This window comes from Lissotriton helveticus, chromosome 1_2 (assembly GCF_964261635.1).
Source record: "Lissotriton helveticus chromosome 1_2, aLisHel1.1, whole genome shotgun sequence".
NCBI classification, from domain to species: domain Eukaryota; kingdom Metazoa; phylum Chordata; class Amphibia; order Caudata; family Salamandridae; genus Lissotriton; species Lissotriton helveticus.
The window spans coordinates 258,715,531-258,730,567 of record NC_136058.1 but is presented as its reverse complement, the minus strand read 5'-3'; the positions used below and the strand labels follow the sequence as shown (position 1 = coordinate 258,730,567).

General features: G+C 44.5%; 1 protein-coding gene across 1 annotated transcript in view; it reads right to left on the bottom strand.

Annotated features, from left to right (window-relative positions):
* POMGNT1 (protein O-linked mannose N-acetylglucosaminyltransferase 1 (beta 1,2-)) overlaps positions 1-15,037 on the bottom strand; it is a 230,324-nt gene that overhangs the window by 195,924 nt on the left and 19,363 nt on the right. The window contains exon 2 of the mRNA XM_078671701.1: positions 5,567-5,672. Within this exon, the coding sequence (XP_078527827.1) occupies positions 5,567-5,672 (106 nt within the window). The remainder of the gene's footprint in view (positions 1-5,566; positions 5,673-15,037) is intronic.

Genomic DNA, 15,037 nt, shown 5'->3' with positions numbered 1-15,037 from the left:
GAGGACCAGTCTTGCGGCGGCGTTCTGGATGTTCTGTAGCTTGCGGATGAGGTTTTTGTTTATTCCGGCGTAGAGTGCGTTGCCGTAGTCGAGTCTGCTGGTGACCAGGGCGTGAGTGACTGTCTTTCGGTGTTCGAGGGGGATCCATTTGAAGGTCTTACGAAGGAGGCGGAGGGTGTGGAAGCAGGAAGATGAGACAGAGTTGATCTGGCGGTCCATTCTGAGCTCGGAGTCCAGGATGATTCCCAGGTTGCGTGCGTGGTCTGTGGGGGTTGGCGGGTTTCCAAGGGCGGTGGGCCACCAGGTGTCACTCCAGGCGTCGGGGTTTGGGCCCATGATGAGTACTTCTGTTTTGTTGGTGTTTAGTTGTAGGCAGCTGTTTTTCATCCATTTGGCGACGGCTTCCATGCCTTCTCGAAAGTTGCGTCTGGCGGTGTTGGGCTCGTTGGATAGGGAGAGGATGAGCTGGGTGTCGTCTGCATATGACACAATGTTGAGTCCGTAGGTTCTGACGATGGGGGCAAGTGGAGCCATGTAGACGTTGAAGAGCGTCGGGCTGAGGGAGGAGCCCTGAGGGACTCCGCAGGTGATAGGTGTGGGGTCCGAGAGGAAAGGGGGGAGTCTGACCCGCTGCGTCCTGCTGGAGAGGAAGGAGCAGATCCAGTCGAGGGCCTTGTCCTGGATTCCTGCATCGTAGAGTCTGCGTATTAGGGTGCGGTGGGAGACTGTGTCGAACGCCGCTGATAGGTCGAGGAGGATTAGGGCTACTGTTTCTCCTTTGTCCAGTAAGGTGCGGATGTCGTCTGTTGCGGCGAGGAGGGCGGTTTCCGTACTGTGTTTTTTTCTGAAGCCGGATTGGGAGGAGTCGAGGATGTTGTGTTCTTCAATGAATGTGGCGAGTTGGCTGTTGATGGCTTTCTCGATGACTTTCGCTGGGAACGGGAGCAGGGAGATGGGTCTGTAGTTTTTGAGGTCGGTGGGGTCCGCTGAGGGTTTCTTTAGGAGGGGGTTGACCTCGGCGTGTTTCCAGTCGTCGGGGAATGAAGCGGTCGCCAGGGAGCGGTTGATGGTTTGGCGGAGCATGGGTGCGATGGTGTTGGCGGCTCTGTTGAAGATGTGGTGGGGGCAGGGGTCCGTGGGGGCCCCTGAGTGGATTGACTTCATTGTCTTCAGTGTGTCTTCGGTGGTGAGTGCTGTCCAGTCATCAATCGCTGGTTTCCGGGTGTCGGGGGTGGTTGGTGAGGGTTCAGTGTGTTGGTTGTCTTCGTCGAAGTTGTCGTAGATGCTCTTGATTTTGTGGTGGAAAAAGATGCTGAGTTTGTCGCAGAGGTCTTGTGAGGGAGGGATGTCGGTAGACTCGCTGGTGGGTTGGGCGAACTCCTTGATGATGCTGAAGAGTTCTTTGCTGTTGTGTGCGTGGGTGGAGATTCTGTCTTCAATCGCTTTTTTCCTCGTTTCTCTGATGAGTTGATGGTGGGCGTTGGTGGCGGCTCTGAAGTTGCTGTGGGCTTCTGTGGATTTGGTGTTTCTCCAGGCCTTTTCGAGGCGGCGGCATGTGCGCCTGGACTCTCGAAGTTCGGTGGTAAACCATCTGGCTTTCTTGGCACGGGTATTGTTGTTTTTCTTGAGGGGGGCTATGGTGTTGGTGCTGTCCGAGATCCATCTATGCAGGGTTCGGGCTGCGGTGTTGGGGTCGTCGTTTTCCGCGATGGTTGGGGTGGAGTTGTTGAGTGAGGAGGTGAGCTGGTCATCGGTGATTTTGGTCCAGTTTCTTTGTGGAAGCAGGTGCTGGTGTCTGTGGATGGTGGGTGTTCTGAAGGTGAAGTGGACGCAACGATGGTCGGTCCATGGGAGTTCGGTGGTGTGGCTGAAGGTGATGGAGTTTCCTGTAGTGAAGAGGGGGTCGAGGGTGTGTCCTGCTGAGTGCGTGGGCTCGGTCACGATCTGGCGGAGTCCAATGTTGTGGAGGTTGTCCAGGAGGGATGTGGTGTTGGGGTCCAGTTGATTGTCTAGGTGGAAGTTGAGGTCTCCCAGCAGGGTGTAGTTGGTGGATGCGATGGCCTGAAGGGAGATAATGTCCGTAATGGAGTTGGCGAAGGGTCCGCGGGGTCCAGGAGGTCGGTAGATGAGGGTTCCTCGGAGGGCGGCGGTGGGGCTGGCCAGTATCTTGAAGTGAAGGTGTTCCATCAGTTATGTGGACTCGTCAGAGAGTGTGCTCAGGCGGAGGCTGGATTTGTGGATGATGGCGATTCCTCCTCCTGGGTGGATGGGGCGGTCCTTCCTGGAGATCTTGTATCCTTGGGGGATGGCGATGGCGATGTCCGGTCCCGAGGTGGTGTTGGTCCAGGTTTCGGTGAAGGTTATGAAGTCACACTCAACATAGCTGTATCCTTAACTCCTTTGAACTAAGTTTCTGGGTTTGAAATGTACCTACGTGTTGTATTTTCTCTGACCAGCTCACTAGGATTGGTAATCCTTATCCAATTCACACACTGCTGCAACCTCTAGTTAAATTGACCAAATGCCATAGTTTTCTAACATCTTAAATGTACTGTATTAACCTTTTCCTCTCTGAACTCCTGAAAAGAGGTCTTTGCTGAAAATCAAAAATAAATGTAATGTTGGCCAGCTGATATCTGCCTCAGGTATATTGCCAGACAGTGAATATTCTGCTCTTCCCAGGCACTGTTTCATTATTAGAAGATAAGAAATACCCCACAGAGGGCAATGAGGTGACGTGGCAGAATATGGCTGTGCTTGAGGGTCTCCCGTAACTTTACAAAGGGACAACACACTACTTTGCCAGCAAGTCTAAACCTTAAACTGCAAATCAGATGCGAAAGCAGTTTGGCTTTTTCCAGTTGGTGTCGCTTGGGTCCCGGAACAGGAAATCTGTGGAGTTTTCAAAGTGGCTCATGCATCTCTACATATGAGATTTTGAGAGATGACAGATTGCCTGCCAAAAAAAAGGCAACCGCTTTTTTTTTACAGAACAAGAGGTCTTTGGTGTGGTTATGCCAGCTGTGATACTCTATCTCATCAACTCCTTCCAAACATCAGAGCCCAGAGACAAACATTTAATAAGATACTAACAAAAGCAAGCTGAAAGTGCTAGCTTCTCCTTTTGAAACATCCTAATCTCATGAAAGCACCAACTGCTAGACTCTTCATGTCACTCAAACATTTGGGACAATCATATTGAAGTGTGACTGACATGAGAAGACTCAATGTTATTTTGAATCGTGAACAGGTTCTTTGGCTGAGGTTCATGGAGAACAGTGGTTGGTTCTATGCTGGCATAACAGAGCTGGCTAAGGAGTATTGCACAGATAGGAAGAGAGATAGGAAAAGTCCTCATAATGATGGTCATAATTACAGTCTTTTTTGCCTTCCTAAAGCAGGATTCAAAAAGCTCTGAACATTCGTTCGGTATCCACAAGGGAACTAATAATATCTGCTGATGAGTTGGCAACATCTGGCAAGGTCTCTTTTGAAGAGCGTTAGGCTGTACTCCCAGGATCCCCAGGTCAAATTTTCTTCTACAGAGATCCGTGGTTAGGTTGATATTCTCTGCTTGAAGTCTTTCTGGAAGTGCTAAACAGCCACATAGTGTCAATGCAATCATATCGACTCTTCGCAAGACGAGTCCTCAGAGAGAGCAACTGGAAAGGATCTTAAACCGAAAGACTCCTGTTGTCATTTTCAGCTTCTTCGTACTACCCTCCGGTTTCTAGCACAAACCGTAATAGAAAGATTGTTGCCCTGCAGCGCCCACAGAAGACAAGACCTGCAACAGGGCATGAAGCATGTTTGGGGAGATACCGTTAGTGCACGGTATTGTCGGAAAGTCATGTCTTCTAATGCAGAGATCCCTTCATCTCAGTTTGAAAATGTATTATTTAATTAACATGCAACAAGTCATGAACCGATATTCTATCAAATGCATGTTGCTAGCATGAGCTTCTGTTCTGTAAATGGGTCATGAAGTTATGATAAGGAAGACTATGCAAAAGCACATACAGCAATCGATTATTGATTATTTAGTTTAGAAGTTATTCCAGGGATGTCAAACACTAGGACTGTTCCCCTTCATAATTGAATTATTTTATTTAGTTAAAACACTTGCTTTAGGCTTATTGATTTAGTTTTAGGTTCTTAAAAGACATACAGGGCAGGTTCTATACTATTTCCATTTTAGTTGGCCTGTCTGCACTTTGGTCCACATCCAACATGCCATTATCTTTCACAGAACTCGTGAACGCATAAATGAATCTAAACAATGACTTTGCTAACACAAGGTGACATGTCTGCTACAAACTCCATGCTATCTGCCTGTCAAGGTCCGACAATGAATGTGCCAAATAAAACACGTAGTCAAGTTGAGATATTTAAGACATGTTGGTCGATACCGATTATGTCTCATATTAAATCGAAAGTCCAACATGTATTTTAAACGTCAGTGGTCAGCCTTATAAAGACACCATGAATGAACCATTAAATGAGAGAGAATCTTTCCCCAGAAAGCAGATCAAGATGGGCACAGACTCAGATTCAACACTAACCTTAGAAGGCCCCAACAAGACTCTCCAAAGCATTTTGCCTTTCCTGACTGGTGCTAGGTTTGTGTTCCAAACGGATAATAAACCCTGTTGCCACAGGTATATCCACCACCTCTAAGACTCAAGAAAGAGGCTTATTATTTATTAATCTGCTAGAACTAGAATAGCACTTAAAGTTATCACAGTGAGGTTTTAAGGGCTACAAATTGTGATGTTACAATTTATCTCTGTCGTTTTTGCTGCTTGTTAGGCGCTTACCTAATTTTAATTCTTATCTTCTATGATGTTACCAAACAATATTGTGTTCACTAGATTCAGAACTTTTAAAATACCCATATTAAAATAACAGTGGAAATGCACATTCGGTTTCTAGTGATCCTTGGGTGTGTAACTCATTAACGATCGATTGTTTGGATTACCACTGCGTCCCAGTTTAGCCTTGCTCTGAAGCATTTCACCCTCCGAAGTAGACCAAATGTCTAAATAGGTGCGCACCCTTGGATGATGACAAAAGCAGTCCCCTTTCGGGAAATGGGACAGGGGTACTCCCATTCTGGCCCGGAACTATTGATGGACACACATTTTTTAAAGGCATTTGATGGAGCGATGTGGGTGTTTAGATTGTTCTAAGACTTTGTGCAAACAACCTTGGAATATCACTCCTAATCCACCTAATCCATAAACTCTGTACCCCTACATAAGGTTTTCGTTTTACCAAGGTTGCCAGTCTTTAACAAATGTTGAACACTGAAAAACTGGTGAGAAAGGGTTTGTAAGAAGCTGTCCAGTACTTACCAGGTATTAAATGATTTGGAAGCCAAGCCCATAGGCACTGAATCTGTGGTGTTCCTCGACTACTATTCCCTCTAAATTGTAAACTGGATAGACGTGTGTCTGTACAACAGGACACCAGACAGTACTATAAACATACAAGGTGCAGCGCCTGAATAGGCTCACACATTGTACATGTCCCGAAATGCGAAGAAACTTCAGGTCCTGATACTCACCACTGTAGTCTTGTCCAGCATCCTCTTCGTTTGCAGCTCTCCTCGTGTCCAAGAGGAGCTTGATGTTCACAATGACGGTCACAAGCAAAAACAAAACAGCTGCAGTCTATGGGGGGGAAAAGACCATGAAAATGTAACCTACAGTTAAAGATTTTAATGTGTTACAAGTATCTGCACAGAACACAAACAGAAAAACGCTTTCATATTTAAATAGGGAGAAACGCAAGAGCGGATGATGACACATACAGAGGCAAAATGGTACAGATGTGCCCCATTTGAGTGAATGAAGAGCAGGCATAATTCAATGAAAGAGAAAGAGAAAGAGAAAGAGAAAGAGAGATCCGTATGTAGAGATCCAGGACACACTAGAGGTTACTACATTTGGAGAGTTTTACAGATATTTTAATAATCGGGCATGGGGGGTAGGAAGATGGAACACAGATGTGTTAAGAGGCAAGCTGCATGTGGAACACCGGTGGTAGAAGACAAGTCGGATAAGGAGGACTGGTACAGCTTTTGAAGTAACAGGCACGCCTAGGCTATTTGGAGGTCAAGGACAAGTAAGGTGTAATTTTTAAGAAGCAAATGGAGATGACTGGATCAGACACATCGGGGGACGAGGAGGGAAACTGTGAAACTATCATGAATGTAAGGAGCACAAAGGACTATAGGAGCAGGTCTAGAAGAATACTAAAAATGTTACTAGACATGTAGGGTCTGTGACTTGAATAATCCATGTGACCCAACTGTAATGCACTTGTCCCATAAACTGGTCTTAAACTGTGTGATTCTCAGCAAATATTTTATTTCACTGAGTCGCCTTTTTCTTTAATAATCACATACGAGAGCACCTTCAAATAGAAGTTATTTTGTTTGATTTAATAGGCTAAATGCTTACTCCATAATTAAAATGTAACCAACATAAGGTAACACTTGACCCCTGACTTGACTCTCCCTTCTCGAATAGCATTGTCATAAGGACAGGGACAGGATGGTTTTAAAATTCTCCCTTTTAATACTTTAAAAATCACAATGTGGTAGCCCACTTTCCTTTACAGACCGTGCTCTTCCAATGGAATGGCCACAAACCTTCCCATTGACATGCAGTTTTACTGCTAAAACTAGATCGTGTAAAAACAATGTGGGTAAATTTGGTTTCATCAAATATTTATCATTTGCACCAAGTAAAGCATTTGACTTGATTTTAATCCCATTAAAATCTGTTTCCATCAACAGTTCAAAACTTCTAAGAATTGCATTCCTAACTGCTAAAATATATTTTGAAATGTTTGCACAGTTCATTCACAAGCTATTAAATGCTGTGTTAGAAAACAAAATGACAACATAAAGCCTTTGATTTTACACTGCGTGTACACCAGCACGATCGTCAAACATTTTACTTTACTTTCTCTGCAACACTGAAGATTTTGTAAACACCAATCTCCAGGATAAAATAAGCAGCAATTTGTTAGAAGACAATCTGACATTTGACCTCGGTCTTTCAGCACAGCAAATCTGACCAGATAAAAACAAGATCTAAAGGCATCTTTATTGAGCTTTCACTTTCAGAACCCCTGCTCTTTGTCAGGAGCTCTCACCACAGACCAGGCCAGAGGCCCGAAAAACTCGCCCTGATAAAATGTGACTAGCCATTGCGAATGAGAGAGTAGATTTCTTGGGGCCTGAGATGGTTGACGGAAAGACTGAGGAAATCAACACAAGGCTCTTGATGTGCATCGAGGTGCAGGAATTAGAAGGATACAGGTAGGTGGGGGGAGTAGGGAGAAGAAATCCACAGCTCCACCAGTGATTCAATAGGACACAAGATAGGGAGCCTGTACACACAGAGAGAAGACATGCGCAAGTTATTTGGGAGCTTCAGATAGAGGACAATATCAAGATGTGCAAAGAAAGTTTGAATCACAGGAAAGGATTCAACTACCATTCCCACTCAAAAGGAAAGTGCAGGGTATATATCAAGGAAAGTTATGAGCTAAAAAATAACTTCTTGGGCTGGCCGAAGAAAATAGCATTGGGGTTCAAGGTTTTACACTGCAAGAGCAGAGAAGGGAATATAGAAAATAAGAAAGAGGGAAAGAAAATAAAAGGAGAGGGAGAGGTACAAGGGGGAGAGCAAAAGATCCGTTTTCAGCCTACAGGAGAACAGTTCACCAATTCTTCTTTTGGTTCTATTCTCTCTGCACTCACTCTATATCCTAAATAAGTTTTATCTCCACACCCAAATTTACACTTTCTAATATCTACAGTCAGCCCATACTTTCTGTATTTCCCTAGTATAATCCTCACCCTCATGTTGTGATCTGGTGTTTCCATACACCAACACATTATCCTGATAACGGAATACACCAGGCATAATAATAAAGAGTTTGTAAAGCGCCTGGTTACACTGACTAGTGTGTCCCCCGCATGGATCCTACCATAGAGGACATGCCTCTTTGGAAGACCGCTACTCCTGAAACTAACCGGAAGGGCATACACTTGAACTTGTACACTCACATGGCTGCAGTGAATGCTGTCCGGTATTATGACAGCATTCATTGATCGTATGCTAAGGCGAGGATAGAAAAGAATGGGTCTCATGCTAATGTAGTGAACATCAGATGTTAACTTATGGAACCTATCAACAATCACCTCTCTGAGTGCCCTCAAAGCAACTCACAATCATTCTATCATCAGATTTGTCACTCCAATAGGCGTCACCTACTCCGTGGCTTCGTCCGATTCGATGATGCCTATTCTACACCGTTTCTCCAATTCTTTTACAGAATATAGCATAGATATGGACAACCTTCGGACTCTTGACGCTACAGGAAAAGCTCCTTCTCTTACTTTTAACTCGTTCACGTATGTTTTGGGGTAACCAAGATTCTTATTAAATACTTCTGGGAACTCCTTTTTAATATGTAGGTGTTCCTGAATAGCTTGAACTTGAATGAGGCCACGCATTCGGGGCCAAATACACTCCTAAGTCTTTTTACACTCGTCAACCTAAAATGTTGCCCCCTTATGCCTACACATTTTTTAAAAATCGCAAACCTATTCTTGTATTACATTATTTCCTGAAAGTACACTTTCATTTTGATGGGCTGACCTCCATAGACTCCTAGCTGTATGTCCAGCCGATGAAGTTTCACACTTGCATTAAAAAAATCTCTATAAACTTTTTTCTGAAATCATCAATAAACAGTGTGAATCAAACATGGTTTCAACTGTTCAGATTACCTACATCTCGGTCACTCATTTGTAAAACGATTTAATCACAAATCCTTCTTACCATACCACATTTCTTACATATAGTCTTCACGGCAGAAAGTTCTTTTGAAATGGCTATGTGCCCTACCTGGGCACATTGATAAAAGCGTCGTTGAATATATATTCATTTCCTTTGTAGGTTTCCTTATTTTTGTCCTTGACTACTTCTTTGTCAGCAATTCCTTTACTCCCAGTTTTGTTTCTTATTTCTTTTACACACAGCATAGGTTTGACTCGTTTAGCAACAATTGATACTTCGCCTAGTGGGGGGTTGTCTTTTAACCATTACTCCTCCCTTATTCCATCTATATTGAAGGTAAGTACACATTGATCTCGTTCATCATTTGCTGCACCAAAACTACATGTTGCCGCAAATATTCTTAATGCAGAGCCAAATTCTTACTGTCTCACCCTCCTTTTGTGATCTTCTACCAAAGTGGTATCATTCTATTATTGGACTAATTTGAGGTAGAAATGGTTATCCAATTATTTTGTACAAATATCAAAAGCATTTGCAGCATCCCGACTTAAGTCAGGTAGGTGTTTTAAAACGTCTTGCCTCTCTGCTCCCAATAAGTGCTACTTTTCTTTCCAATCCTAAATTTGGTCCGCACACAGACACAAAGTTGTTAAACACCTTTTTCCATTTACTCCATCGTATAGGACGTTCACCCAGACTGGACAAAGAATTGTGGCGGGATTACATCTACATTAACTTTATCAAGTTATCACAGCAACTGAATAAAATAGTAAATAGGAACATTGCATAGCTTTGATAGTTAATCCCACTCTCGTATTCTTTTTTAGGTCGAGCTGACGTTAGCATTCATGCAAAGCATGAATGCTGTCAGGTCGACAACTAATGCTATCCGTATTTGGGAGAGTGGACACCAAAGTGTCACGAGCTTTCCCAGTGTCGGATTTCACCGCGGGAGCGAGCGCGCTTGCGCAGACCGCAGGGCTTGCATGCAAACACGGCGCGCACACAGGCAGGCCCCATCCCCTGCACGCACAGGCACACGCGCGCGCGCACACACACACACGCAGACAGGCACAATACACGCAGGCACATACAAGCGTGCGCACCCCCCTCTCCCCTGTTACAAACCCGCACACACACACTCCCAACCCCGCTCACCGGGCACAAGCAGGGCTTCCATCACGGGGGGCGGGCACCGTCAATGTGCCCCGACGCCCCCCCTCACCGGCTCCTCTCGTCCTGTCCCTCCGTGTCAGACCAGACTCCGCAGCCCGCTCCGTTGTTTCTCCGCCCCTTCAGTGCGTGTCACGCCTCTCCTTTCTCCCGGCCGGAAATCCCTTTTGCATGTCAGGCCTCGTTTTCGAAACTGAACTGTCCCGCAGCAGTGTATATAATATCGGCAGTCGTTCTGCGCACTTGGTATTGCGGTCCTCGGCATTTGCAACCTTACACCCTATTATGTGTCTGTTATGGTCGCTCATTATATGTGTATGTGTTACACATATTGTAAAAAGGTTCCTATATACATGTACGCGGCATTTGGGCAGGCCGTATTTCTGGTTGTAATTATTGTCCTGTGTGCCTGGACACAAAATATGCAATTGGACATACTGTGAACGTTTGCTTCTCTGTAAATGCATTCTTACTTACACAAGGATGTGGCCCCTGCAATGTAAACCTCAAATAAATAAAAGGAAGTGCACACGCACGGAGAGAACCTCCTGTAAGCATACCCCCGATGCTGCGGCAACCTGGGAACGTCCCCTGTGAAGTGCCAGCTGCCTAGGACCATAGGGGATCCGTGTTATGTAATGCTCACTTGTGGACCAATTACTACTTTTGTGACTCTGGGATCAGCTGGATCCACCCGCGCCTGCACAACACTAACGTGATTTCTAGTGGGCGGAGCCTCTTTGGGACTGATGGCCTAGCCCGCCAATCACAGCTTGAGTTTAGATCCCTGAGTCTGTGAATGACCAATGATGGGCCGCAGAGGATGGCCGATTGGGGGTGCAGCGCAAGCGTTCCTTATAACGCGCCGGGCCGAGAAAGCGGCTCCGTTAGATATTCTGAATGATCCGGAGGCTGGTGGTAGGTAAGCGGCGCGACACACACCTACCCAGCCGCGGGATCCACTGGACGTGATCTGCCAGTCCTCTTATTATGAGGGATCCTCTTGTCGGGGAGTTACCACCCCTGCAGGATCTGAGTCTCCTCCCACGTGATGCTGGATCTGCTTTCATAGATCTTCGGCCGGAGGGTAATCTGGAGCCAGGTTACCAATTCTTTGATATGCGGTGGGGATATATGCGTTGGCAAGCAATTTCCTTTCCCCGCGCCCATTTCTCACCCCATCGTGCTTCCTATAGATAATCCGCGCGCTATTTTAAGCGCTTCGGAATTTGCTGATAGAGATTTGGGACTGGGGCGTAGAGATTCCACCATTCGCAGACAATGCTTGCTCATTATTTCTGATTCTAAAAGGCCCTAAAGCGAATACTTGAAAATTATTTTGTCATATCTCCATATTTCATTTGTTTCTGCCCCTTATGCTGTAATAATCATTTATGATCTTAGATTGCGCTACAGTACTCTCGAACTACTTTGTACGTGTTTTATTTGTTAAGCTTATAATACAAATGGGGTAAATATCTTATTGTACTAATTATGCCCACTTTTTACCGGTCTTGATAAAAAAATATCGTTTATGTTGGTTAAAAAAAGGTCCAGGTAGCACCCGTAGGTAAGAGATCTGCTATTAAATGACTCCCCACTGTCTAGACTGTGCATGACATCGGCCACAACAAGCTCTCGGACAGATCATTTTCAAAGTGTTGGCATGCTTCTGCAAATAAAGTGGGCGGGAGTTTGCGGGGTCTCGAACCACGCACTCGTGCTCCATCTCTATAAGCGATCACTTTCCCTGCCAATCATTTTAATGAATCATTAAATAAAATGCAGTTTCTCATAAGTCTTTAATCTATACATTCTAAAAATGTCTTTTTCTCCCAGTAAATTAACCGACTGCACCCGGTCCCACCCAACCACTTCGATTACATTGTCTCATAAAATGAAACTGCATAGGAGAGGCTGAGTTAGCATGCTTCAAGATTAATATAGTAACAGTTGTTTGGAGGATCAGCTAGCTGTTGCGGTCTACCATGTGGAGTTCCGGCCTTGAGAGAGTGCAAGGCATTCTGGAAGCCCCAGAACGGAAGAGGGGGGTTCCCTCAGAAGACAAGAACTGTATTCTTAGAGCTCAAGGACTAGACAGGACAGAAGTACGCTGAATCAAGTCAACAGAGGGCAGATTCTCCAGCGCTATTCTGGTCCATGCCTGTCTATGCAAGATGGTGGTGGGGGTTGCTGAGAGTCCACACTCTACTGACCCCAGCAGGGAAGACTGTCTGTAATGTAGAGTGAATCATTCTGTGAGGGCTCTCAACCACAGTGGGGGAAACAAACTTACGTGGGGGTCCCTCTCCTCGATCCTGGGGGTTCCGGATGGGGCAGATTGAATAATCAGCTTAAAAGCAAAAACATAAATAAAGGCATTGCCATTTAAAATGCGAATAGCTCTAACTTTAATAATGCGAGACCTATTGCATTGCAAATGCTTGTTTCTTCTTAAAGTTGATATAAGTGGAGCACTATTCGTAGGACAACTCACTATGAGTGTGTGGATCTCTGGTGAAGTAATATTTTTAATGCATTTTCCTTTTATGCACAGATGGTGCTGAATCTAAAGCAAACCGAAAGAGAATCTCCTCATTTTAGAGTTTGAGATGGTCTCATGTACAGTGTCCCTGTGACTTCAAACTCTTCACTGTCAAAATTATTCGAAATACTTTGTAGAGGTTTGTAACCCACTGAGCTTCTTTAGCTGTACCTGTTCTAGCAGGAAGAAATGTGGTTGCTCGCGGCTCGGATGCGAGGTGCAGGCCGTCATCCACCTCAGCACACACACGAGCTTCTGTTCTTTCCATTCTAGCTTCTTTCATCACTGCCACATACTGGCTTTTTCCAAGCTGCAGTCTGTCAGAACAAGTGCAAAAGAGTACCTGTGTGTTTGTCAATAGTTATTAGACATGGCAGTGGTGGGGATTCATAACAAAACCCAAATTCAGCTTCTCCTTTTTCACTCCTTGCTGACTATGAATTCCTCTCTGTCAACAAGCACCAGTAAATTCTTCACTGTCTTCCACTCCTTAAAAAGGTATTTGGTAAATTGATGAATTTATGAGGAAACTTTTAATCAGTTGCAAGTGGTCCACTGTGATATCTGAATCTAGAGAAGTGTGGCACATCAGTGTGACAGTTTCTCGTATCTGCCTTTGTTGAGTATATACCACTCTAGATTCTGCCGTGTTGGGATTTAAAAAGTCCTAAATAACCCTCATCGTCGGTGTGAGATCCCACTATAAAGTACACGAATGCACAAAGTAGGAAAGAACAAGCATTATTGGAGAGACCCTAGCCACAGCTCAGCACAGCAGCCACCACGTCATTTGAACCCATTCCCCTCATACAGTAGGCAGTTAAGATATTGCCATGGGCTTATGGAATTATATTCAAATCTCATTCCACATTTGCTTGACAAAACTTGTATTATGCGCAAGTTGCTCCAAAAAGGCAAGCCATTGGTCTAGCATTAATGATGTTCGATATAATTTGACAAAGGTGTAACTTGTGCACTCATTTAACAAACTGTTCATACTCCACAGGACAAGCATGGCTTGGTAGTACTGTTGATCAAAGTACACAACTGTGGCTATTGAATATGCTTCCAGGCTTTACAGTATCCTTAAAGACGTTACTCTAAGTTATTGAAAAATGTTGTGAATGTTGCGGTACTCTGATCATTTTATATTCCTTACCATGTGCAAACTAACCATTATTTATTACACAATGGTTCTGCATCTGCCCCACCGACTGTGCAATACACCAGTAAAGTGTGATATGTTATGTGATTTGTAAGATGCAGCTCATCACCCATGAAAGTATCCAGGTGCTGGAGCAGGAACATAGGCCGGGTGGAGCTCTTAGTTGAACAGCCAGGTCTTCATTTTCTTGAAGCAGTTGAGTGTTCAGGAAGTTCACTCCAGTTCTTGGAGGCGATGAAGGAGAGGGTACATCCTCCTGACTTACAAGCTTAGGTCATCAACGATATACCTTATTTAGCAATAGGACTTATTTGCATTTCACATGGTTATTTCCGAAAAGCTGGGCATCAGGGTTTGAAGTTTCTAGGTTCAAATCTGCTCTCCTTCACATCTTGTTAGAGTCTGCAGTTCACCAGCTCTACTTTTCTAGAAAGCATGTCGGAAATAATGATGCAACAGACAGCAAAATAATGAAAACCGGCTGCAAACAGCATAACTGTATACTTCAGATTAGTGAATCTTAACTTTTGATTTTAATAAACCCCCCACTAAATCACTATTAGTAGCCAGGGATCCTGGCCTGTGCAATTTCTACACGTTAAACCTGAAAAAATTAGCAAATGTAAAAAAATTAGCACACATCAAAGAAACACAAATATCATGAAATGTGTTCAATTCCAAAATAAAATATACAAAAATTGATATTTTAATTTGAAGTTTGTTGCAGTATTTCAAAATTAGCTTTCATTCTTAAAGTACAAAGTGAAAGGCTAGAGTTTAGCACATCACTTGTCTTTTTAGCCCATATTGCATCCTCTCTTTTTGTCAGCACAACAGAGTGCTTCAATTGAGGCCACCCATCATCTATACAACTGATTATTGTATTTGTGCTGCTCCCACAAATGGAGCTAAAGACTTCACTTTTAGCCGCCAATTCCTTCATATTTACAGTGCATTTTCAAATATTCAAATGCGTGTGTGTATAGTTTAGTAATAGGCCAATGTTATTTAATTTTTCAGACAGTCAGACGCAGCAGACCAACAGGTGTCTGGACCACAGGATAACTGATCTAGCAGTTAACAGCCCTGTGTTGAGGCTACCCAGGATGAACATGGTGGCTTTGGAGGAGTTGTGCTAGATGGAGTGCTCAGTGACTGGTCGTGTACTGAAGCAGGAAGATCCTTGCTCCTGCCCGGCTGCTGCAGCTTGATGGCACCCCTTCCTGGCGCACAGCTTAGCCTGCATCTGTGGCGCTCTGAACCTATGCTGCAATAGCATCATGCTGCGGAGTACACAGCGCTAGCCAAGCCTGTATTGGGAAGGAAAACAAGGGA